The sequence below is a fragment of the Corvus moneduloides genome, chromosome 18 (genome assembly GCF_009650955.1).
Source record: "Corvus moneduloides isolate bCorMon1 chromosome 18, bCorMon1.pri, whole genome shotgun sequence".
NCBI classification, from domain to species: Eukaryota; Metazoa; Chordata; class Aves; order Passeriformes; family Corvidae; genus Corvus; species Corvus moneduloides.
The window spans coordinates 4,845,472-4,870,503 of NC_045493.1; the positions used below are offsets into that span (position 1 = coordinate 4,845,472).

Genomic DNA, 25,032 nt, shown 5'->3' on the forward strand with positions numbered 1-25,032 from the left:
AACCCGTCCTGTCCCGTCCCGTCCCGCAGTGCCCGCACCCCCCCACCCACCTCCACCTTTGCAGCAGGAAAATGCAGCACTCTCAGCGCGCACGCGCGTCCCGCGGCCGGCGCCCCGCGATAGCTATTTATAGCAAGTGACGTCACCTAGAAATAGAGCGCGGGGGAGCGGCGCCCCCTCCCCTCCCCTGCAGCACCGCGGCTCCGCCCCCTCGTTGCCTTCCCGGCGCGCAGGCGCGGGCGGCGGCAGCAGCGCGAGGCTCCGAGCCGCACACGCCGCGGTCCGTCCGGGAGCGCGGCCGGCAGGCGAGAGAGCGGCGGCCAGCCCGGCACAGCCCGGCACAGCCCAGCGGGCGGCTCGGCTTACGGTCCCTGCTCCCGCCACCCGTGCGCGTCCAGCCGCACATCCCCGCCCGCCTTCCACTCTCTCTGAGGGGCGAGCAGAGCCCAGCCCGGCAGCCACCACGGAAGCGGCCATGGGGGACCGAGAGCAGCTGCTGCAGCGAGCCCGCCTGGCCGAGCAGGCGGAGAGATACGATGACATGGCCTCGGCCATGAAGTCGGTGAGTGGGGCCGGTAGCCTGGCGGCCGTGGGGCGTACTCGGAGAGGAGTGTGTAGGGGGATAGTAGCGGGGGAGGGAGGGAAAGGAAGTGCGGGCTGGTCCGAGGCGGGGTTGGGTCCGGGGAGGATGCGAGCCGCCGGGTCCCACCCGTCGCGGTGAAAAAAGGAGGGCGGGAGTAGGAGCCAGACCATCCCGCCGGGACACCTCGCCGCCGCGTGGGGCGGTGCCCAGTACTACCTGCCTTCGGCACAGATGAGACAAAGAGTAGCCGGTCCAAACCGGACCTAGCTCTCCCTTTAAAAATCTATTTCCTTCCCCCCTCATTCCTTCCGTTCCCTCGTAAGGGCTGTCTCGCAGCCCTCCCGCTCCCCGGCTGTCCCTGTCCCGGGGGTGTGGCTGTTCCCATGCCCTCCTCTCTGTCTCCCCACCGCGCCAATCGGGCTCGCAGTGCGGCCATTTGAATGCCGCCCGCCTCTCCTCGCGGCGGGAACGCTGTGCATTCCTTCTCTCCTAGAGATGGGGCCCATCCTCGCCCACCTCGCTTCCACCCCGATGGGGTGGTGGGTTTGTCCTTGGGGTGCGTCTCCCCTTCTGGGCACACGCCAGCGTTTGGGGGCGCTGGTCCTGTGGAATGGGCACTGCGGCGGGGGCTGTTTGGGGACACAGCAAAAGGAGCCCCTTCCTCTTCTAGACGTTTCTTTTATCTCGCCGTAAAAGACGCGAATAGAGGCCTCACTCACATCAGTGACTCAAAGACAGTAGCTGCATCCAGGTGTCAAAGCTACCCCCTGTTCCAGGAGCATTTCACGAGCTTTAACGTTGCCTTTTTGCCTCTTCTTTGTAGAGTAACAGTTTCTCAGTGCATTCCGTACCCTGTTGAACACTGACATATGTTTAAACAATGTTACATTTACAACTCTGCTTCTTTCAGAACCAACCAATGAAAATTATTTGTATTGATCTGCCTGTACTGATACGTAATAAAATTGGAGAATGATCAAACCTGTTATGTCTAGTCCCTTTTTTGAAAACCAAGTATTCACACGATCCGGATGTTATGGGTAATGTTAATGCCGTTGGATGCTTAGCAGCATCTTTGCTGTTATCAGTTTACAACTGGTTTGTTCTTGCTGATCTGTCCTCTGAATACCAAAGACCCCAAGAGGAACTTTTTCCCGTGAGAGTGCTGCTGTTTGAAGGCACGAGATGATTTTAGTTTGAAAGAGCAGCTTCAAATGGAGTCCACATTTTTGTTGTAAGAATGTCTATGTCACCTCCCTTAAGTGAGGGCAGTAAAAAGACTCTAATTTTGCTGCTCTTGTTCGCTTTTGCTGTTACGTTGTAATAAATATTACGACCAGTCCAGTTTTAAAACAGTGATACTTCTGAGTATCTCAAACCAGAGCCACAAGATGTTAAAATAAGTTGTATTTTAATTATATCTCTAGAGTTCTTAATACCTATAATGTAATAGTAACAGCTCTGCTTTTGGATGGTAATTTTAAAAGATGAAATAGAGAAAGCACTAAAATGTGCTGCTCTAGAAGACAATTTCTAGCTGTTGTTAGTAGAAAGCTTTATATTTCTCTAAGAGCTGCAGACCTGCAGTGTATGTGTGGTTTCTGGGCACATGTGAAACCATGAGAACACAGTTGCTGTGCTTCAGGAAGTGTGTAAATAAAGTACTTACAACTAGTGTGTATGTCTAGTTGTTTGTAAACTGTTCTAATTACTATGCAAATTTTCATTCATCTGGAGCCATGGTATTCTCATCTGTAATGCCACTTCTGCTCGCAGATAAGTTGTGTGATTGGGAGTTTGAGAACACTTTGTAAGTGAGGGGAGTCTTGAAGCTTACAGAAACTTTAACTTTTAAAATACAAATGGCAATCTCAATTTAAAAGGCAACAGTTCCCTTATTTTGAGCTGTTCATATACTGTTGCATATCTGTAATGTTGCGTCTGTTGGCTACTTGGCTTTCACAGGTGTTCACTCTAATACAGCAATTTCCAGAATGCTCTTTAGTGTTTGAGGTTGATTTTGTAGGTCTGAGCATAAGCTTCTGTGGAATGCTCTGAGGGCTGTCTGTCCTCACAGCTCATACTTCTGTTTTCAGTGATTGGAAATAACTGAGAGATAATTAAGAGAGCTTTTTATCCGTATAGGTTAATATTGAAGTAATATTGCAATCCAGAGAACTTAGACTTCCTCCAAAAGGAATGAAATCAGTATTCTAACTCTAATTCTCCAGGATACCTGGATTTGAAAAGTTTATTTAAATTTTTTCTTTTTTTAAATCTCTGAATGTAACACATCTGATGCTTTAAAAAGGTGCTATATGAAAGTAGTGTGCTTTCAGTGTAAACTGAATTCTGAACAATTAATTTCACTTTTAGATATTACTACACTTTACAATACAGAATATAGCCAACAGCCTGGTAGTTACTTCAGAAGCATAAAGTAACAAATATTTGTTTTAGTGAAAGTGTATTTGCTTGATTTTTGATTCTGCCACTGAAGAAAAAAGTGTGACGGGGCTGCCATTTCATCTGTCAGCATAAAGCTGGAGAAACATTTATTTTTTATTCCCATCAATTCCTTCTTTAAAAAAAAAAAACCAGACCAAGTAGCAGTTGTAGATTAAATAAGGAATTTACTGCTCAATACAAATTTTTTGTTGCTGTAAATTTATTTTTCATAGAAGAACTCCAGTATTTTTGCTTGTAATGTGTAAACAGGAGAAGAAAAATAGTTTGATGGGTTTCATTTACTTTTTCCCAGATGAAGTTATTTTAATAGAAAATACAGTCATATGTAAATGGCGTTCTTCCAAAGGGGATGGCATTCCCATTGCATTAAATGCTGCTCCAGGATTTCAGCTATTTCAAATAAAGTTTACATGGTAGGTACAGAATTGTTTCTCAACACACTGGAGAAAGATGCTTTTGGTGTACATGTGAAAGGTTCTCAGTTGATGCAACAAATCAGCCTCCCGAGATTACAGGATTGAGTACCTTTGGTTTAGATAATTCCAGAAATCATGAAAAATGTATAAGCCCTTCATTTTTGAGACATTATTAATCCTAATATGTAGTGCTTAGGACCTCCATTGGTTTATGTTGCTTTTCCAATATAGCTACATAGTGGTAAAAAATAGTTTACTTTTTACAATTGGTAACATGAGTGATGTGAGATATAGAATTTTAAAATTAGACATATGAGAAATACTACATAGTGAAATAAATGTAAGTCTTGAACTAAAGTTTTTGAAACAAAATAGTTTGAGGTTCTAGTTTGTTATATAGGCTTTTATCTGTATATATAAATGGACTTAAGTTTGGGATGTTCTATATTTTTAGTACCTATCCCTGAGTGTCTGGTTTGGGGTTAGTGAAGGGTGTTTGTGTAGGAGAGGGGAATGAGTTGTCTTTAATGTAAGTAGTGCCCTCCCCTGCTGGGAGATGACTTCCTCATGGGGTTCTCTAGGGTAAATGTAGCTGTAGAACCTCCAATGCTTGGTATATAGCTCTGAAACCACGTGATGCAAGAAATTGATCTGGTTTAAATTCATTAGTCTGGTTTCTATTTGTTCCAAAATTATGGACTGCATAAGTTTCTATCAGGCAAGTTTTAATAATTAAACCTGACTTTATACTGGCTCAGGTACAGTCATTTTTGCAGCAGCTGGCTCAGAACTGGCTCTAGCTGTGAGTGATGTGCTCTGGCTGACAAAACAAGTATAATCACAGACAGTCAACTGACCTGGGTCAGGTTGTGGATCTGCTCTCCATTGTGGAACATTCACTTTGGGGTGTTTTCCATGTGGAAGGAGCTCAGCTTGATGTATGGCGTATGTGGGATCACACGCAGAAGTAATTTCTGAGCTGATGGAGTACTGCCACGCTCATTAGCATGTGGAGTTCGGAATTTCCAGGGTTATAGTCAGGATTCCTTTTATATACTCCCAATTTTTGGTCACTAAACTGCAAAAGAACTGTTAATATCTTTATTAGAGAAGATGAGTTAGGTGAGTTGTAGTGGAGATTGTTGAGGAAAATATTGATTGGGAGCTATGATGAAGATTCTCAAAATGTCATTAGAGTTGATTCTTGTGCATTTCATCCTCTATAGGTTGCCTCTAATTCTATTAGGACAAGCAGAGCAGTGTCTTTTTGGAGTTCAGGTTCCTGAAGTGTGGAAAGGCATTTTGGAGATAAAACTAATTGACATAATGTATTTTAAGAACAAAACCTAAATTTGGAAGTAAGCTCTCTGTTGCTCTAAGAGTTATAATTTGCATAAAGTATTTTTTTAGATCTGCAAATAAGCACATTTGTTAGACAGTTCACTGTCTATACCAGCAGTCTCAGAATAGTGCAAATACTTGTGACTTGATTGTTTGTAGTATGTAAGTATTCGGTGCCTGTCAAGTAGTGTAAATGTGCACATTTTTAAAAAGAAATAGTTAATGATTTTAACAGTGTGTCTGAACAAGGATAAGTTTATTTTCACACCAAAGTACATATCCTTAGAATTCTAGTGCCTACTTTTAAAGCAATATGCTTGAGGTAGGGGAGGTACATTTTTCATCCTAATTCCTTTGAGTTTAATTTCATGCGTATAAGTTTTCAAAAGTAGAACAATTTCAAGTGACTGTGAGTCTAATAGCCTAAATTAAAACAAGTGAAATAGGCCTAAATATACAGTATTAGAAGTATTAGTCTTCTATCTCAGCTTTTTGAAGGAGGAGTTCGAAGCTGTTCATGGCTTCGTTCCCGATTTGCTGTCCTATTTCTATGCAGTTTCATGTTCTATCCCTGGAATTTCTCTGCAGCCAGTTAGCAGAAATCAGGGTAACTTTTGTATTGCACTGTATAATCGCTAACTACGTGTCTGAAAGATACTATGAAACACTAATTCCATTTGTACTGTGCAGAGCTTAACAGCTGCAGTGCTTCCATCTCTGCTGTTGAATGGAAGCAAGCAGCAGGGGAAAGAAATGCAAGAATTGCACCAGCTTCCAGTGTTGATGCTGTGTTCCAGATTCAAAAAACTGGTGTTCTAGGTACATTTAAATTCATCACTAAATGTGTAGTCTGTATCATTATAGTAGACTTCCTAAAAAAACTGAGCCTTCCTCTGTGATTGCTTCTCAATTACACAAACCTGACTCTTATTCAGTGAATATTCTTTGCAGTGGCTTCTAAATACCCCTTCTATTACAGCAGAACTGTGGGGATTTCACTGTTTTAAGTCCTGACTGCAGAACAGTTTTAAACTTTCAATGTTGCAAAGTTACTCCAGTCTAGAAGGAATTTTGGGGTCTAGAAGGAATTTCGGCATCTAGAAGAAATTTGGAATATTGCACTTCATGATGAAAGTATTGAAGGAAGTTTGCACACTCTTCTCTAAGACAAACCCTTTAAATTTGCTTTTTGTCTGTATTTCCAGGTAACTGAGCTGAATGAGCCCCTCTCAAATGAGGATAGAAACCTGCTGTCTGTAGCCTACAAGAATGTAGTTGGAGCTAGACGGTCCTCCTGGCGGGTCATCAGCAGCATAGAGCAGAAGACTATGGCAGATGGCAATGAGAAGAAGCTGGAGAAAGTTAAAGCCTATAGGGAGAAGATAGAAAAGGAGCTCGAGACAGTCTGCAATGATGTTTTGGCTCTCCTAGATAAATACTTGATCAAGAACTGCAATGACTTCCAATATGAGAGCAAGGTCTTTTACCTGAAAATGAAGGGGGATTACTACCGCTATTTGGCAGAAGTTGCTGCTGGAGAGAAGAAGAACAGTGTTGTGGAAGCCTCAGAAGCTGCCTATAAAGAGGCTTTTGAAATCAGCAAAGAGCACATGCAGCCCACTCACCCAATTAGGCTTGGGCTGGCCCTCAATTTCTCAGTGTTCTACTATGAAATCCAGAATGCCCCTGAGCAGGCCTGCCTTTTAGCCAAACAAGCCTTTGATGATGCCATAGCAGAGCTGGACACACTAAATGAGGATTCCTACAAGGACTCCACTCTCATCATGCAGTTACTTCGAGATAACCTCACTCTGTGGACGAGTGATCAGCAGGATGAAGAAGCAGGAGAGGGCAATAATTAAAAAGCTTTCCTCTGATCCCTCTTTCATCCACTTGGCCATCCCCATCATCACCAATATTTCCTTGCCACAGTCACACTAAATATCTAGTGCTAAGCATATCTGTATTGTACAGCTGTTCAGATCTGCTGTCTACTTTATCAAGAAGCAGTTTCAGATGAGTCTTCATGGGCATCGATGGATTGATTGGTTTATTGGCCCTATTTATCTTAGTTGCACTTGAGCAATGCAGAAGGAGGCATTTTTAGTTTGCCTGTTGATTGGAAAATATGGGAAGGAATAATGGAAAGTGATTGAGGATAACTAGATTCCAGTTAAATTTTTTCCATTTGAAATGAGCTGACAGTTCTGTTAAGCAGTACATTTTGTGCATGCAAAATAAATTAGCCACCCCAAATTTTTTTCAGTCAATGAAAACAGTTAAGCTGATGTGAAATGACAACTCTGTTCATCAGTTTACAATAAACTCTTTGAAATGTGAGGTTTTGGTAGCAATTTGGTTTTTTTGCCTCTAACTTGTGCACAGTTTCTTTAAATGCAGTGCATCTACCTAAGAGTTTTGATACTTGTAACCTTTTGCAGTTGTTTTGAAGAATCATGAATTTATTTTTTGTAAACTCTTTGGCTGTTTAGTTGTCTGTGTATTCTGACAACTCTATGTCAATATTTGCCCATGTTAAGATGGATGACTGGGAAGCCAGACTTCTAAATTAAATGTTTTGGAATTAAGTGAATAAAATAAAATGCTGCTTCAGGGATGTTATCTCTACATGAGCTGTCCTGTCTTTTGTTCAGAGCAGAGATAGAGTTATATAACACATCACTTACGGGTTAAAACATATTTAATCAAAAGTTTAATGAGAGGTTGACATATGCTAAACAACACAAAAACACAACATAGTATGCTGAAAGAAGAAAAACCCAAACCCACAAAACCCCAAAGCACCCACAGCGGGGGTCACCTCTGTTAAAGTGGAGTTTCCCAAGGTGGTATATTTAGTTGTTTGCTCAGTAGAAGAGTTGCTGAACAATTGTAAAGCCCACAACTTACATCAATGCAGAGACTTGTATTTGCTTCTGTCCACTGTAACTTTTAAGCTGTTTCTCTGAAGTGCTGATCACCAAATCAGCTTTACATGTGAATATCCCAGTAGCTATTTCATATTTACTTGCTTCAAACAGAGGCAATACTTGTTGCTAAAGACTGCCTTTCTCTATTTAGCTCACTTAAGTCTAGTCCACAAACTTAACACTGTTGTTTTTGTTTTCTCCCAGCAGTTAGTGTACATGTACGTTTATTGGTGCCGTACATACTTCTGTAATGGTATGTCCTAGAAGCAGGTAAAGTTAGCTGTATCCAGACTGCCACTGGCACCCAAATTAGCTCAAGAATCATGTAAGTTCTCATTTATCAGAATTCTTATTCTTTAATTAGTGCAATAGTTATTACTAGTCTGAATTACCCACAACAACTGCTCTTACTTTTTAAAACAGGTGCACTAGTTGTTCTTAAGTATATGGAGTTTTAGAATTTTTTAATGGTAGATTTGTGTGCATTTATGTATTCTATCATCTTAGAGATAATTCTAGCTTCATTATATCAGTAAAATTGACAATGATTGAAAGAGTAATGCAACATCCGAAAAAGATGAAAATACAGGTACACGCCTACCTACCTGCCCCTGTGTAACCAAGGTAAAACTTGGCCATAAGGTTGCCTTTTTACATTGAAAATGTAAATGGATGGTTAATAATTAATAATATTGGCAATCAGTAGGTTTATTTCCCTGTTGATAGAAGTACCTGTCTTTTTGTTACCTTTTTTAATTAATGTTTTTCTTAATTCAAAAGCCAATGAGTCCTTTCTCATTTTAGTTACTGTCTTGTGCAGACCCTGTATCACAAAACTATGAGCATTATGTAGTTTGCAAGTGAGTCAGCAGGCCTGGCATCTGGACTGGGCAGCTGAAGGTTGGCTGTTGCCTTGGTGCATAGGATCCAAAGTGGAGACCAAAGGGTTTCTGCAGAATGATGCTGTGTAGCAGTGAATTAGATTCCCAGTATGAAAGCAGATACTTTTCCTGTGTTTTCCAGCTGTCAGTGAATGAGCCAATGACATGGTGAGCATGTTTTTGTGGTTGTGTTTTGGTAGGAGTTAGTAGAGAGTTTTCTGTAGAGCAAGAAAGAAAATGCTCCAGTGCAATCCATATTCTTGTTTCCACTTCAGCAGCTTTTTCATTTCCTGGGCCCTAGGATTGCTAAATGCTTTTTTGTAATCCTTACTGTGATCTGGAGGAAACCAAAGCTGATGAATAGCACATGTTGTTTATTCCAATATTCTTCAGTAGATCACAGGATTCAGGTATTTTGGTACTGGTATTTCTCATAGGTGACTCCCAAGTCATGTCTTCTGCTGATCACTCTCTAAAAGAAATAAAATCCTAGGGTATGCCCAATTTATTGTTTGAAAACACCAGATATATTCACCAAAGGTGCTTAGTTGAAGTTCACAACATTTTTTGAAGCAGGGGTAATTCCATATGAAAGACTCAAAACTTTCCCCCCCTGCCCCCAGGAGGGTTTCTTTATGTCTCCTTGAAGGCATAAAAGATTGTTTGCTGCTCTTGACATGGTGAGGGTTTTCTTAGGGTCCATCTGAGCATTACTCTTGCCCGGAACCATACTTTTCGTGTCCTTCACAGGCAATCCTTGTTGACAGATTAAGTCACTCTGAGGGTGTTGATATAATATTAACAAGGCCTGTACATATCCTTGAATTTTTAGCAACCTGACAGCTGCTAACAGTAAAGCAGCATTTTCTGTAGTGTTAAAGGAACTTGAAGGCTATGGCACAGTCAGTCCTTAAATTAATTATGTGGTCTTTATAGGGACAGAGATGCTTTCAATCTATGTCCTAATCTGCTCAAATATGTTCAAGTTTTATAGAAATGGTTGTGTTCACCTCTCAGAGTACAAACACACCCACACCCTATTGAACCCACTGGAACAAAATGTGCCAATGCTATGGGACACTAAACTATGTACCAAGAGGCTGTTCTTCAGCATAAGCAATGGCACTGAGAATGTGAAGATTCTAGGGAAGCAGAAACCCTAAGGAGAGTGATGAGACTGGTTGTCCATATGGATAACACATATGAAAGGACCACAGCTCCTCTGGTAAGTAACAATTCACTCTTACTACTTTGGTCTCACTGTGAATTTGAACAGTTTTTCCACATTCCCTTTCCCTTGCTGTAACTTCTGGCTGTGGTTTTCCATCATTAATACTCACACTTGTGATCTACATCTGTAAGTTGGATGGACTGACTTCCAGAGCCGAATCTATTTCCAAAGGAGCATGAGGGTATTTCCTAACCTACTCTTGGGGCCTCTTCCAGCAGCTGCAATAGGCTGCTTTATAATAATCTAGAAAAAAATTATGTGAGTACACTTCAGGTTGAGGGAAATGAAGTCTTGGCTGTATTTTAAGTCATACAAGAGAATGACTTAATGATAATGGGAGTTAGAAGAGTGAAAACTGATGTCATTATACATTATAAAACATTTTCTGTCAGCATGGGACCAACTGGAAATCTTTCAATAAACCAGTTTGAGTTTAAGGACAGAGAGAAAACAGGAAAAATATTCCAGTGCTTTGGATCCTTGTGGTTTTTTAATTCTGTCCCCACCACGCCTTTGAATTAATTTAACATCATTGATCAGGAAAAATTGGCTAAACCACTTCAACAACACGAGAAACTTATTTGGATAGGTCTTAGGTTCATTGAAGTAGCTCCTTGAAATCAGTGGCAGATTTTGAAGAATGTGAAGTTGATGATACACATAATTGACAGATGTTTAGATCTTGTTCTGAACAAGCCTAAAGTACTTGAAGTTCCATGGATGCAGATGGTTTAGTGTCTGAGCCTTAATGATTTCTGAGATAAAGGAAGATGTTTTCTGAATACTGAGTTCAGGGCAGGTGGATTTTTAGTTGGTGTTAGAAATTGAACCATCTGTTAGAAATAACAGTGTTTATTATGACTCTTTCCTATATGCCAATTGTGATCTAATATTGCATAACTATAAATGTAGTAGTACACTTACATATATAAATACATACACTTCAAGTATACACATTTCTTTTTTCTGAATCTTCAGTGGTACTAGTTGTCTTATATTTTAGTCTAAATGATTTTAACTAATGATTATGAACCAGCTTGGTCAGTCCCAACTCAAACATTATAGCCAGATGAATTATTTTCATTCAGTTGGGTTTTTATAAACCGCAGAGTGCACCAAAGCAAAGTACTGTGAGTACTTCAGCAGTGAATATATATTTTTTATGGAGGTGATCATTAAAAAATCACTTATGTACAGCGATGTACTTAAATTAGTATGAGCTATTTTCAGATGATTTGAGAATGTGATCGATTCCACTTTAGGATTCAATCTAATAGTAGTTGAACTCTTCCATCTCTGAAGAATTAAGTGGTTTAACAACATGTCTAAGAGAAGAAACAGATCAAAACACTGTCCATATGACTTTCAGTGTTTTGCCAGTTATAAATATTAGATATAATAATTTTTTATAAATTATAGTAAACATATATGTTGGGGCCCTCCCCCTGCCATGTGGTCCTGGGAGAGGGGCCCTGGGGGGGAGGCATGGGGTTTTCCTAGCCCCTGGGCAGCCTCGTTCCCCATTGGTTGTTTCGTGTGTCCCTGCGCGGGCAAGGACCCTCGGTCCCAGGACTGTAGGAGTTCCTCGACAGAGCTCCGGCCATGCGGCTGGAGAAATAAACATCTCTGAAACATCTATCAAGAATCTGTCCATATATATTTCTTTTCCACGGGCCTCGTTGTCTGATACGCGTGTTACAGTATCTGCACTGTAACACATCTATGTTATTAGAAATAGAAGCCAGTTATATTTGCAGTAATTGTCTATAAAATATGTGGCATTTAGAGAACTGCATCCTTGTTTGAGCATCTGAGGAATGTCCTTTATTCAGGGATTTCTCCAGCAGAGGCTACTGAAAGAGCAGGGATGGCAGTAAAGCGTTGATTCCTTTCCCAAGTACGTAAGGCACATTGGAAGGAAGCAGGAGTTGTAGGGGGTTGGCAGGAGAAGCATTTTACTAACATGCTTTGTGGCTGTTGTTGTGCCCTCACAGCACAAAAGGACATCTGACTCTTGCAGAGGGCAGAGAAGTAGAGGGATGACAGTGATTAACTGGTTTCCCTGCTGAGTAAAATGGATCATATTCTCTCTCTGCAAAGAGAAACTTGTGCTTGTCCATGTTTACTTTGTTTTGACTCCCAGCAAAAAGCCAGATCCCGGGTGGTTATTTGTTTTTGAATTACAACCCAGTTACTCCAGTGACACACCTGCCCAGGGTGTGGGGCCTTAAAGCACCACCCAGAGGGATGCAAGGTGTGGGCACCATGCTGGGGCAGCCTGGCCACCATCTGTAGTGGTTTCCTGTCTCCATGGCAGCCAGAGGCATCCTGGAGCAATCATCTCTGTTCCTGTGACTGCATCCCAGATCCAGAGCAGGGAGCAGAAGGCCAGGCCTGCGTTTGGCAGGAAATGGCCCAGGTCTCTCCAAGTGTTTGTTGGCTGGCCATCTGTGGGGTGAGCGAAATTCCAGCATGTCTTTAAAGGGCAGGAACATCTCCTCTGTTCTCTTGTGCCACCTCAAGCTGTGTAAGGACTGCTATTTTCCTCTTCTGAAACAAGTTCTATTGAGCCTGTCTGGGCTGTAAAATGGTATGGAAGGATTGGGAAGTTAAGACTTTTCCTGTCATCGTTATCATCAGAGCCCAACATTGCTAAGAGGTGAACATGTTTTGGTACCACTGCTGAGTCATTCTCTGGGTTTCCACAGCTGACACTTCCTCACTTTGAGATTGGCCATGAGCCTAGGCTAAAAAGGGTCAGAATTAACTATTATTTTTAGGTTAGTGAAGCCCAGCTTTAGCTGAGCTTATTAGCCCAGTGTTAATTGTGTTTAAGACAATTGCTTTAAATTGTTACTAAACACATTATGTGTTGTTAATTCTGCCATAAAGATTATGCTGAGTCCTTGGATTAGGAACTGATTAAGAACCACTAATGTGCCAGATCTCTGGATAAGCTATAATGAATTATTCATCCTGTTATCCCAGTGCAATCACAATAATGTCTTGGTGCTAATTAGCAGGTGGATAGGCTGACACAAAGTTAGGAATACCCAGGAGATATTTTATTCAACCTATATTCTAATTCCTGATGATAAATATATTTTCTGGCCTTATAATTTATTTCTTACTCAATGTAAACAAGTCTTATTTTTCTTTCTATTATTTCAACTTTCGTTTTTAAAAATCAATTACTTTTTTAGGGCTAACTGGCCTGAGAGCTGAAGCTTTTAGCAGCTTCTGGGACAGCTGTGTGCCAGTTTTACTATTATTCCTCACTATAATACTTTGTCCATTTTGGTGAGCTGCATGTTACCATTTCTTTTATTATGTGTGATCTTTATTGTCTTGTACCAATCAGAGCAGAATTTGTCTTATTTTTAATTCATCTATAACTTGTATGTTCACTTGTAAAGCATGGAACTTATTGTGGTAATGAATTAGATATTTGTGCATATTAATCTTTATTACTTAAGGCAACACAATTTATAATAGATTTTGGTTTTGCTTGGCCATTAGTAATTACTCTATTTTTTCCTCTTTCTCCCTTGTAAGTAAATTCTCAGCATTTCATTTTGTTTTACTTTATGTTTGCATATATCACTGTTCATCAAAGGGATTTATCAGAAGTCAAACTAAAGGACTTTATCTTTCATTTTGCCACAATTTCTTAAAGATTCCTAGTTTTTGAAATAAGAATGCAGCCTGAAGCATAGCTTAAGGCAGATGTTTCAGTCTCACAGCTCAGCCTGAAAAAACCCAACCCACAAACCAAAACAGTCCTCACCACCTATTTCCCACTTGATTTCTTCTCTAGGAGTCATTTCCCTTCATTTTTTGCTGACCCTGCTGAGATATCCTTCCACTCCTCTGCAGAAATACATTCTGATAACTCCATGAAGATGTAACTGGTTGATGAGACCTGTTGATTGTCTGAGAATGCCCAGCTTAGCCTGATTTTTGTGTGAGATGTGCAGCTGGCTGCTCCATGAATATCTTTTGATTTAGGGAGGAAGTGTACGAGGACAGAAGAATAACTTGGGGAAACCGCTGCTGGCCTTCTTTGTGTCTGTCTCTGGTGTTTGTGTTTCTGCTCATCAGCAGCGTGAAATATTTATTCTCCCTTTCCTCTCCTCCTCCTCCCCTTTTCCTGTTTCTCTCCCTCAGCCACCACATCCTTGCTAGTGCTGCCTATCTCTGAGAATTTTCTTCCCTCTCTCAGTTCCCACTCTGCTGTGTGTGATTAAGCACATGGAAAATTTCCAGCCTAATGACTGCAGGGTTTTGCAATGAAACCCCTTGGAGATTTACTGAGTGGGCTGCTCTGAAGGAGTTGGACCTATGAGCCCTAATGCCTGCCTTTGTAGGGACTTGGAAAGTGCTTGGCATATTAAACGTGTTGTTGCTACCTGAGTAACAGCAACAATCTGCATGAGGTCTTGAGGTACAAAAATGTTTCCTTGTGATGAACTGTACAAAGTCCTTCATATAGAAATCTGCTCTTTTCCTTTGTGTTGAACTGTACAGACAGCTGAACTGATGGGCACTGCTGCCAGTGACTTGTGAGAGTCTGTGGGTTAGTCTGAGACAATCTCATCTGCAGCCATGCTCAAATTAGGTTTCTAAATTTCACATTATTTGAATTTTGGGTCTGAATAGACCAGTTGAAGTTCATCTTCAACTGTAAAAAACAAGTCACTTTTAGTAGAAGATGTCACAGCTGCAACCCTACATTGCTGAACTGCAATGTTTAAAATCACAATCCCTAGATCTGATTCTACATTAACTCCATCTGAAAAGAGTGGTGGGGGGCAATTACTGTGCTGATTAAATTATATTAAGGTTTTGCTTTTGAGAGAGACTATGTGAGGATGCCTTGCTGGATGCTGGATAGAAAAAAACTGTGTGATGGACTTGAAAGCTTCCTCAAGAACATTGCCCTAAGCTTTTAGCCTGCAGGCTGTCCTCAGAAGGCAGAGCTTTTTGTTACTTTATCCTGCACTCAAGGCTGTGTACACGGATAAAACACTGTGTATCAATAAAGCTGGGCTTTTATTGCCAAGAAGCTTTTTCCCAGGGGTTTTGTAGCCATTTAACATAAAGCTGGTAGTAACATTGTCTGCTGGCTGAGACTGTCCAGAACTAAAACAGGATTGAATGCAGAAAGGGTATTTGTATTCAGTAAACTCAAACATATGAGAGTATAACAGAATTAAAATTAAAGAAAATTAAAGAAAATTAATCTAGAAAATTAGAAAGAAGGGACATTCTTCCATGTTGGTGAGGGTCTGAAGGAGCTTTCAGTAAAAGGAAAACACATTTTCATTTGCCAGCTGGCCAGGTTCTTATTATTTGGCTTCAAGTACAAAGAACAGAAGGAAGAGGGCAAAGAAATCTTCTCTTCAAGCTCTGAACAGGCGTGGCAGCAATACCTGGTTATTGGCATTGCTATGACAGAGCCCTGGGTAATCATCAGAGAATGGAAATATATTAGAAAATGTACCTATATATTCTATGTAGTGGGATTTCCTTCAGTGTCTCTGGAGATTTCTGACAGTTTCTTCTGGATTTTCAGAAGTCCCTCCAGTAAATCAGTATTTCAACCATGCCTGAACTTCCTATGACCATGCATGCTTTGCTTCAGCATCTCTGACCTAAATAACCTATCAGCAGTTATAGAATTAAGATTTTTTAAAACAAATCATAGTTCAAATTACTTCAAATTTTTCTTCTTTTGTTTTCTGGCTGTCTTCCAGTCCATCCATCCATTCCTTTCTCTTGCATCTGTCCCTCTTATAAAGTTCATATTTTTACCTCAATTATCTTTTATCCTGCTCTTCCCTGAGCCCTCCTTTGTCCTTTCTGACCTATCTTCCCACTTAAAATACTTTCTTCCTGGCCTCATGGAGCATTGCTATGGTGACCACATGACATCATTGCACTGGGAACAGTTGCCTAGGAAACCATATGATGTCATTGCACTGGAGGCAGTTGCCGTGGTTACTGAGTTGGCTGAGGTAACTTGGAAAAAGGGTTTGTCATCTGACGGGTGCCAGGAAATGTTCCCATTAACTGGAATAAAGAAGAGACTTTTATTTATATTTTTGTGTTCCAGGGAGGGCCGCCTGTGACTCAAAGACCCCATTGCTTTACGTCCTGTAACGTTCTCCGGCTGGGCCATTTCCATTGGTCTCTGGGATCTTGCCCACTTGTTTCTGCTGTTGAATGTTACTGTGAACATCAAGCCACAATAAAATGGAGAAAAGCTGTGTTGTCCTGTGTTTCTGCATGAGATGGAATTGCAGCTTTTACTGCTCTTTGATTTTTCCTGTTTGGTTCCTTTGGTTTCTGAGATAAATAGCCCAGCCCAGTATTCATCCCAGCAGACATCAGAGGTGCAGTAACAGTGAATGTCACAGCCTGAGCTTGCTGCGTCTACACCAGGCTTTGTGCGTGTCTATAATTTGTTTTCCACTTCTTTCCTACCTTTCCCAATTTCTATTTCATCACTGCTGACATGTACCTGTCTTGTTTTAATAATTCCAGCAGTTCCCAGAAATGTCCTGTGTGAAAGATGAAGCAGAGGTTAAATAAGAAGTAGGAGGCAGCTAGTAGAGATGAGAAAGGTACGCAAGAACAAGTTTAGTGAGCGTGTGTGATTCATGTAGGGATGTGGGGAAGTAAACAGTGGTTAGCACTGTTTGTGATGTGTAGATCTGTACCTCTGGCAGCTTTTGTGTATATACATAAACATACATGCAATTGCTCTATGGATAAATAAGTAACTTCTAATGAAAATAAGCTTTTCCAAACTTTCTGCAATTTGAGTGAATTACATGTCTAGGGCATGTTAGTCAAATTATGCATGTATAAGTGTCTGTCTCCACATCTCAGATAAAGTCTCTGCTCTCAGAACCCCTGCAGATGCTCTGGAGTTCACTAGAAACTGGAATGAGCCTTTCTTTGGCCCCACTGTGTGCAGTCATCTTCAAGCTGAAAATCAAAATCCTTACAATTACTGTGGAGCTGCAAACAGGAATGCAGTCAAAGAAGCTATGGAGAGTGCTGGTGGCAGGCCAGGTAATGAGGAGTTTTGGGGCACCTGAACTATTCATTGAAATCAAGGACTCCAGAAATGTTGGGAGTAGGCTGGAATGGGGATAACATCTCAGTTCTGGCATAACTAGGAGAAAAATCCAGAAGAGGGAACGTGACTTCATTGGGCAGGGAACAGAATTTCCACTTAGGTGCAGGGGGAAGCAAGGGGATAGAGGTTGGGGTTTTTTGATATTTGTTTATCTTGGATTCCCCTCCTTATGCTTTACAAATACTGTCTGATTGACTGTTTGTTTGTTCAGCATACTGAACAAAGAAATCTCAGCCTTTGTGCCAGAGTAACTGTAAAAGACAGTTGTCCTTCATACCTGAAATAATTTAATTTAATTTTAATCAGATGGCAAGGAACAGAACAGCTCATAGAGGGGGAAAGCAGCAGCCAGTCTGTGCTCAGGTGTTCCCAACAATCAAGTGAGACATTAATAGTAGCTTGTGCTTCAGATCTGCATGTAAATTCTTGAATTCCAGTTTGGTAACAGTGTCTAGTTATCAACATACAGTGGTGGGATTTGCAGATCAAGCTGTTCTGTTCATGGTGAGCAAAGGGACTTGAATCACTGTAAAATACGTGTCAGTAATCGCGGCCTTTCCTGGGCTTTAAGGAACTGGAACAACCTTGCAGTTACTAGTCTGGGATACTGCTGAATCTGTAATTGAAGGGATATTTTATCCTACTATTAATGGCCACTTGTGTTACTTTTTCTGTTAACTGAACTTCAGAATGACCCCTGAACTTGGGTTTGTTTTATTTCAACACTCTACCTGGCAATTTGAGGTTATTGTATTTAAGTACATTTTAAACATTTATGTTTGGATGACATTTATTGGTAAAACATGAGAAAGAAAGCAAGAAACTTGGCTGTGTTTGTTTAACTGTCAGGGACGTGTGGGAAAAGGTTGGTAGAGCTTATGGGGTCTTGGTAAATTTTACCCGAAATCCACATGTTTGTGATTCATATTCCAGCTTTTCCTGTCTCTAGACTTTCACCAGTGTCAGGTTTCTGTAAATATTTAAATAATAATTGTATGCTCTGCAATAGCAATACTGGAGATCTCGAGTGGTACAGAATTATAGATTTGTTTTCCACCAGTGTGAACCACTTGGAGTTTTTACGTGGTGAAATTCTGTGAGTACCAGTGGAGCTGGTTTGTGGTGCTGCAGGACAGTCCTGTGAGAGCTCAGCTTTTGCTGGCTAGTGCTTCCATCTGCTGGAGAACTTTGTTTGCACAGAATTCACTCTGTACTGTACTCAGAGATAGAAAATCTTGCTCGTTAAAACCCCAAAGATTTAGTGATCATTAGTTACTATAACAAAAACAGTTCATCTGGGATTTTAAGCAGCTAACACAAATCACTTAGGTGCTCTTTTAGTTATGTCTAAAAGATGTAACACTCTGCCTAGCTGGAATCAGTACTCTTATGTTTTATTCTAAAATACAATAACTTACACAGTAGTAATATAAGTTAAAGTACATATACTACAAACATCTTCCCAGTGGGTGATTTTGTGACTTGTGACTCAAACTGGTGCTTTCACTGAGAGACTGCAGAGGCTGTAGGACTGTCCCTTTCCACATCATGGCCAAGCAGGATGGGGGCAGATAGCCATTGGGACAGGATGTATTTCAGTGCTGGGACTAGAAAGTTCACTCAGTATTATTTACACTGCCACAGTACATCAGGATCTGTGCTCCTAAAGCATATTTTTGAATTTTGGAATTAACTTATTTTGCAGCAAACTTGAGAACTTCGAAAAAACTTGTGTCTGGAGACACTCCAGCCCAGCTAACAGAGTACTTCCCAGCCCACCTTTATCTCCTTAATGAGTTATTTTCTCATTCTTTCCTGCAAATACATTGATTTATTGAAAGAACAGCATGAGGTGGTTATTCCATCCTTGCATTATTTTTTTATTCTTATTAGGTTGTGTAGGAAAAGTGTGCAAATAAAAAAACCCCACCCCAAATCATAAAATGTATAAATAGGGTTTGTTCTGTGTTACTTGTTGTTTATGACAGTGTTGTTAAGAGTAGTGATATCAGAACACCTTCGGACTTGCTACAGTGGCATTACAAATAAATACAGCATTCTTATATTAGATATACATCGTAAACTTATAAATATAAAATTAGATATGAAGTGAATTATAAAGTATATATAAAATTTATAAGCTTATATATAAGATTAGATGTACAAGTTAAGGATCATTTTAGAGGAATTCATACAAACTATGTAGGTTCTTACATACAGTATAATCCTAGATGAGGATTACATACTGAGATATGTTTATTTATATTTATTTAAAAATACTAATTCAATAAACAATAAAAAGGACAATAAACAATAAAGTCAGAGCACTTTGCCCCTGCTTACCTTCAATCTCTGCAGTTCTGTGCCCTTTGGGATCATTATTTCACTTGATAAGTATCTTCCACTGTGCTCATGAAAGTTTGACATGTCCTTCAACAGCCAACCCTGTGGAACACATCAGCTTCATCTCCTTGAAATCCCTGGGCTCCACAGGGCAAGTGTCATTTGGGTGTTGGACTTTCCTGTGCAGGGACCACGCCAAGTGTCCTTTGCTTTAAGGCAGGGAGTTGGAACATGGTCAAACACCAAACACAGGGATGGGTTTCAGGAGCTTAATGTTTTTAAAATGATGAGTGGTAGGAAATAGAGGCTTTAGATTTGCTTTTGTTGTTCTTCTACTGCTAAGGAAAAATAATTCAAGGTGTCTTTCACTGATGGCACTATGTTTTGTAAGTAAATTGATTCTATATGTGTGTGGGTTTGTGCTTTTTTGAAAATAAACAGCTCAGTACTTCTAGGCAGCATATATTCTGCTCTGGGTGTTGAGAATGTGGGAAACGAATTTGTAAATGGTATGAACACTACAGTCTATGTCCAAAATCCATAATTGGTGTGGACAAACAGCTACTGTTTACCTTAGCAGCCATCAGAAGCTATCTTTGATGAGGATTAATTGAGCTGGATGTGCAGTTTAAAAAATCATGTGGAGTCCAGCAGCAAAACTTTAGGCAGTTATTGTTTTCCTTGTATTGTAACTTCATTTGCAGGGCAACAATATCTGAAGGTCCCATTGGTAGTAATTTAATGAAGAGGATTTCCTTGGATTTTAAGAAAACCCCCAGGCTGTCCATCCATCGTGTTATTATATATGCAAATAAAGGCAAAAGAAGTGCTTTTCCCTGAGTGCCCATGCCGGAGCACATTCCATTGCTGATGTGTGTGCTTTCATCCTCAGAGTGTTTTGGCTATCAATATCTTTATGGCTCACATACCTTAGCAGGCTGTAACTCACACCTTCAAGTCTCTACACAGGAGGCTTTAATTTCTTTTTACTGTCTGTGAACTGAGATGAAGCTACTTACTCTCCTTGTTAATGGATGCATTTGTTCTTGCTGCTTCAAACTGTTTTCTCAAAAAGTGATTAGTAATTTAGTATTTAGCCAATTGTCAATTTTTAATTTTCACTAAGAATCTACTTAAAGTGGCCTTAACTGCCTCTTGAGTGATGTCATAACTTTGGACAGTGCCACATCCCAGGGAAATTATGTTTTATGTCCTTCATATAGTATTGTAAACACAGAGATGTTGGGATGTTGGGTTGATGGACATGATTCAAATCATAAATTGGCATAAAATTTCAGAACCAGTTCCCTAGCAGGTGAAGAGCACGAATGCAAAATTGTCACCCCAGTTGTCCATGATCAGAGTCACAAGAACTGATGACAAACTTTTCATTGGATAAAGTAATAGGCAGAAAACGTTTTCCACTGAAAAATGTATTTATGCCACATTAAACACAGTAATGCTCCTTAACTTTGAAGATAATATTGTTTATTTTAAAGGAAGAAAAGTGTCTGTGTGTGTACAGGAGGAGTGGGAGGGTGAGTATTGATTTGAGCAGTTGAATCATGGAAATCAATTTGCTTTTCAGTTCCTGGAGAATGGCATTGCAGCTGGTGGTTCGTGACTGCCTCATCCTTTGTGTCATTGATGGGGTAGAGAGCAATTCTGTTCTGAAGCAGAGAGCTGCTATGCCTTGGATGCTTTGTTAAACTGGGAATAATGATTTATTTCCAGTGGTTGAATGACGTCAGCAACATTCACAGGTGAAACTGTGGCTGATGTACCTGTTTGCAAGCTTTATAGAAATTGTCTTCTCTACACTTTTGCTATTACAGAATATCCTGAGCTGGAATGGATCCACAAGGATCATTGATTCAAAGTCCTGGCCCTGCACAAGGCACCCCAAGAATCCCACCATGTGCCTGAGCACGTTCTCCAAATGCTTCTTGAGCTCTGGCAGGGTTGGTGCAAGCTGGGGCTGCTCTGTTGTGCAGTGTCGAGGTCGGTTTTCAGTGTCATTCTCTTCCATCTTGTGAAGCAGCAAACAGAGGCAGTTTTGTTTTAGCATTCTAAATGTTTGGTGATGCTCAGCTTGGTGCAGAAGCAGTCAGGGAGTCCTCATTACACTGATCAAGCCCAGTGTGATGGGAGAGAAACGAGACAGGGTTCTCTGCCTACACAAGCTTGCCTGATGTAAGAGTTTTGCTGTCTTTTTTCCTCCCCTGTGCCACCTGTACTGGTTCAGTGCACACCTTATCTATTAATATCAATTATGTTCAGTCTGATTTGCAAGATGTCTCCCATACTAATTGTTCCATTGTAAATTTTGGTGCTCCTTCCACCTTCTCTTTTCCTCCCTATCTATTAGATCTTGTTTCCACATGTTTAATAATCCTTTCATCGTGTTTCTTGGTTCAGATGCAACAATAGAACACTCTTTTTCCATGTTTGGAATTGTTTCTTTCTAAGTTTCTGATTGCTTTAATAAATAAGCCAAACAGATGAGTGCTGATTGTAACTTTCCTCTTTTTTTCAGTCCTGATGCCAATGGATGTCAGGCTCCCTTAACTCTGAGCACTGCATGGATTACTGGTTAGTAAATGTTTTAAGGTGCTTATGGATCACATGGTTGTACTCTGCTACTTGCATCAGCTACTATGTGAACGACAGTCTAAGAACATAAATGACTTAATTACCTGACACTTTGTGTTAGGGTGTCCCACCCCTTTTTATCTTTGCTGTTGTCATAGTGTTAGGAAGGTTGGAGCCAGCCAAGACTTATATGGTTGCTTTCATGGACATGATACTAAAAAAAAAGTCTTCATCTCTATCACTAAACTTTTCCAGACTTGTACCGGGAGCTTTTATATTCGTTGTGAAACAGAATGTTGAGGTGCTTAAGAGTGGCACTGTGATGATCTCTGCTGACTTCAGCCACAGGAGTTCACTGTGCCTGTGCATATTCAACACAAGTCTCTTTTTTCACCAGTATAGTTTGTGTAGTTTAGGGTTTTTTTTCTGTGGATACCCTCTGTTGGATCACAAAGCATGTTGAAGTTCTGTAACAGAATGCAGCCTATTTCCTATAACAAGTTGTTCCATAGAAAAACATGAAATTAGATAGGTAACTTGTTTTTTCTCCAAGCTTTCTTCCAGATAAACCACAGTGCAGCCTTACTGGACAAATTTAATTCCTGGAATAAAATTATGCTGCTTTTTTTATTGTAGAATATTTAAGGGGATAACCACGGAGTTAATGAAATTTACTGATGTAAAGTAAGTGAAGATGGTCTTTGCATGAATAAGGACTTAGATACTAAAAGCAGGAAACTGCAGTTGGAGCACTTCTATAAAGACTAGGGAAGGCTCTTGCTCTTCTGCCAGTGTGGTCCTTGCTTTGTCAAAGGGTAGATCCACTCTTCTGTATTCATGTTTTAGAAACCTTATCAGCAGGGGTCTCTGGCATGGTCCTGTACACAGCTCATGTACAAACCTTATTAAAAAGCACATGATGTGTTTGTTGCCAAGGAAACATAAGCCATTAAGCCCTAGAAACATAATTCATAAAACCAAAATTTTAGCTATTAACGTCTACTTTCTCCATTAGTGCCACGAAACCTCCATGAAACAGCCTTGCAGTCTCCAGCTAATGGGTATGACATAACTGGGAATGAGGAGGGGAAACGAGGGATTGCAATTCACTGAGCTCGAAGTACAGCTGGAGTAAGGAGAGTGCAGGACTGGGTATGTTTTCATCTCCTGTGTTCCTAAGCCACTGAGCACCTGTTTATCCCACTCCTGTTACTGTACATTATCAATCACATTAAAGACAAGTCTTTGCTAAGCAAGGAAAGATCAGGCCTGTATTTTCCAACAGGTCTATTTGGAATATGACAATAAAAATTAGGAGTGGGAAAGGAAAAAGTGAAGTATTTTCTATTGGTTTCAGATTTAATATCTTAGTAATTTTAATTTTTACTTCTCTGGATTTAGTATGTGTATTCTGTTATAATTAGATAGCTCACAATGAGTTTAACATGAATTGCGGTTATAGATAGTTTTTGTTCCGTTTTGTTTTGGTCATTCTCAATTTGTTCTTAAAATCTGGAAGCTCTATTCTTCCTCTTCCTCCTTCTCTTTTTAGAAATTAAATTGTATTCATTAATTTTTTTTCATACTAATACTGAAAAGCACTTAGAAACTTCTTGTGAAGAATCCACTGTGGTTTCACAGGTGCTCTGTGCCAAAAATCCACTGTACTTGTATTCTAGGAAATATTTCTTGCAGAAAAATGAGGAGTAAAGTGAATGTGGCTCAATTTTTGTCTAGTATAAACTGTTAGTTGCCACTCCCAAGTGCTGTCCAGGACCACCATCAGTCAGGATCCCAAGGCTGGCCTGAGTTATTGTTGACACCTTGTGGTCACGCATGTTCAGCTTTGGGATCAAGAAGCCAAAGGGAAGTCAGGGTCCTTACTGCACCTTATTCTCAGGCATTCCACCGATTTTGAACCATCATTTCTGTATTTGAGAGCAGAATTAACATTGCTGTCTGAAAAAAGTGCTGAATTGTAATGGGGTGAGGCTAATGAATCACTGCGATATGTAGCCTCAGTCACCAAGTCATCCATCAACAATTAAGTGCAATAAATCAATTACAGTCAGTTGATGAAGTCCATTGCCAGCTTTGTCCAGACTTTATTTGGGCACCTCTCCTGGAGCTCTGGAGAGATCTGTGCAGGAACAGAGCAGTGATTAGGAGCTCCCAGACTTTGCACCCACAGCCCTGGTATGGTTTCAGTCAGCTCATACACAGTTTTTGCTCAGATTGGTCACAATGAAGTGTGGCACCAAGGTACACTCTGCTTTCTCCAGCGTTTTATGGGACTTTGCCTGATAACAGCCTCAAGGATTTGGCAGTGAGTGATTAGTAAAAAATGAGGATATGACACTTCTGCCTTTTTCCGTGGCATAATTGTGAGAATGTGCATCAAAACTCTGACTTGTGAGCCTGTAGACCTGAGTGCACAGATGAGCTTGTCAAACAGCCCTGTGCAGCAGGGAAGACTTAAAGAAAAGGAAATGTGTCAGAGATCTCCAGATAACATAATTTAGTTTGAAGTGGTCCTCTAGAGACCATGAAGGGCAGGGCTACCTTCAAAGCTAAATCGATTGCTCAGGGCCTTGTCCAACAAATTTTGAAAACCTCCAGGAACATAGATTTCTGTCTTTCTAGGCAACCTATTTCAAGACTTGAGCACTTATACTGAATTTTTTTCCTTCTATATCCACTCATGATTTTTTCTGCCACGATCTGTGACCATTGCTTCTTGCCCTTGCACTGTTACCTCTAAGAAGTGTCTCTGTCTTATGTGTAATTGCCTTTTAAATGTTTGGTTATGACAACTGGATTCCTCTCCCAAACCTTCTCTTCTTGAGGCTGAACACACTCAGACCCTCAGCCTCCCCTCATATGCCATGTGGTACAGGCACTTCACTATTTCGTGACCCTTCCCTGAGCTCTCTCCAGTTGATCAGTATCACTTGACAAAAAGCCCAAGGTGGGACACAGTGTGCCAGGTGCTGCCTCACAGGTGCGAGCAGGGCTCCCTGCCCTGCCTGCTACCTGTGCTCTGCCAGTGCAGCCCTGGGTGCCCTCAGCAGAGACGTTGCCATCGCAGAGTTTGTGCTT

General features: G+C 40.7%; 2 protein-coding genes across 2 annotated transcripts in view; both read left to right on the forward strand.

Moving 5' to 3' along the window:
• Positions 1-235: 235 nt before the first annotated feature.
• YWHAH (tyrosine 3-monooxygenase/tryptophan 5-monooxygenase activation protein eta) lies at positions 236-7,437 on the forward strand. The gene is made up of 2 exons (XM_032127980.1): positions 236-562; positions 6,015-7,437. Exons 1-2 carry the CDS (start codon positions 476-478, stop codon positions 6,669-6,671), a joined length of 744 nt encoding a protein of 247 aa, XP_031983871.1. The 5' UTR covers positions 236-475; the 3' UTR covers positions 6,672-7,437.
• Positions 7,438-22,938: 15,501 nt separating this feature from the next.
• Positions 22,939-25,032, forward strand: part of SLC5A1 (solute carrier family 5 member 1) — a 37,321-nt gene continuing 35,227 nt past the window's right edge. Inside the window, exon 1 of the mRNA XM_032127781.1 lies at positions 22,939-23,085. The gene's annotated coding sequence lies outside the window, so the exon portion shown is untranslated. The remainder of the gene's footprint in view (positions 23,086-25,032) is intronic.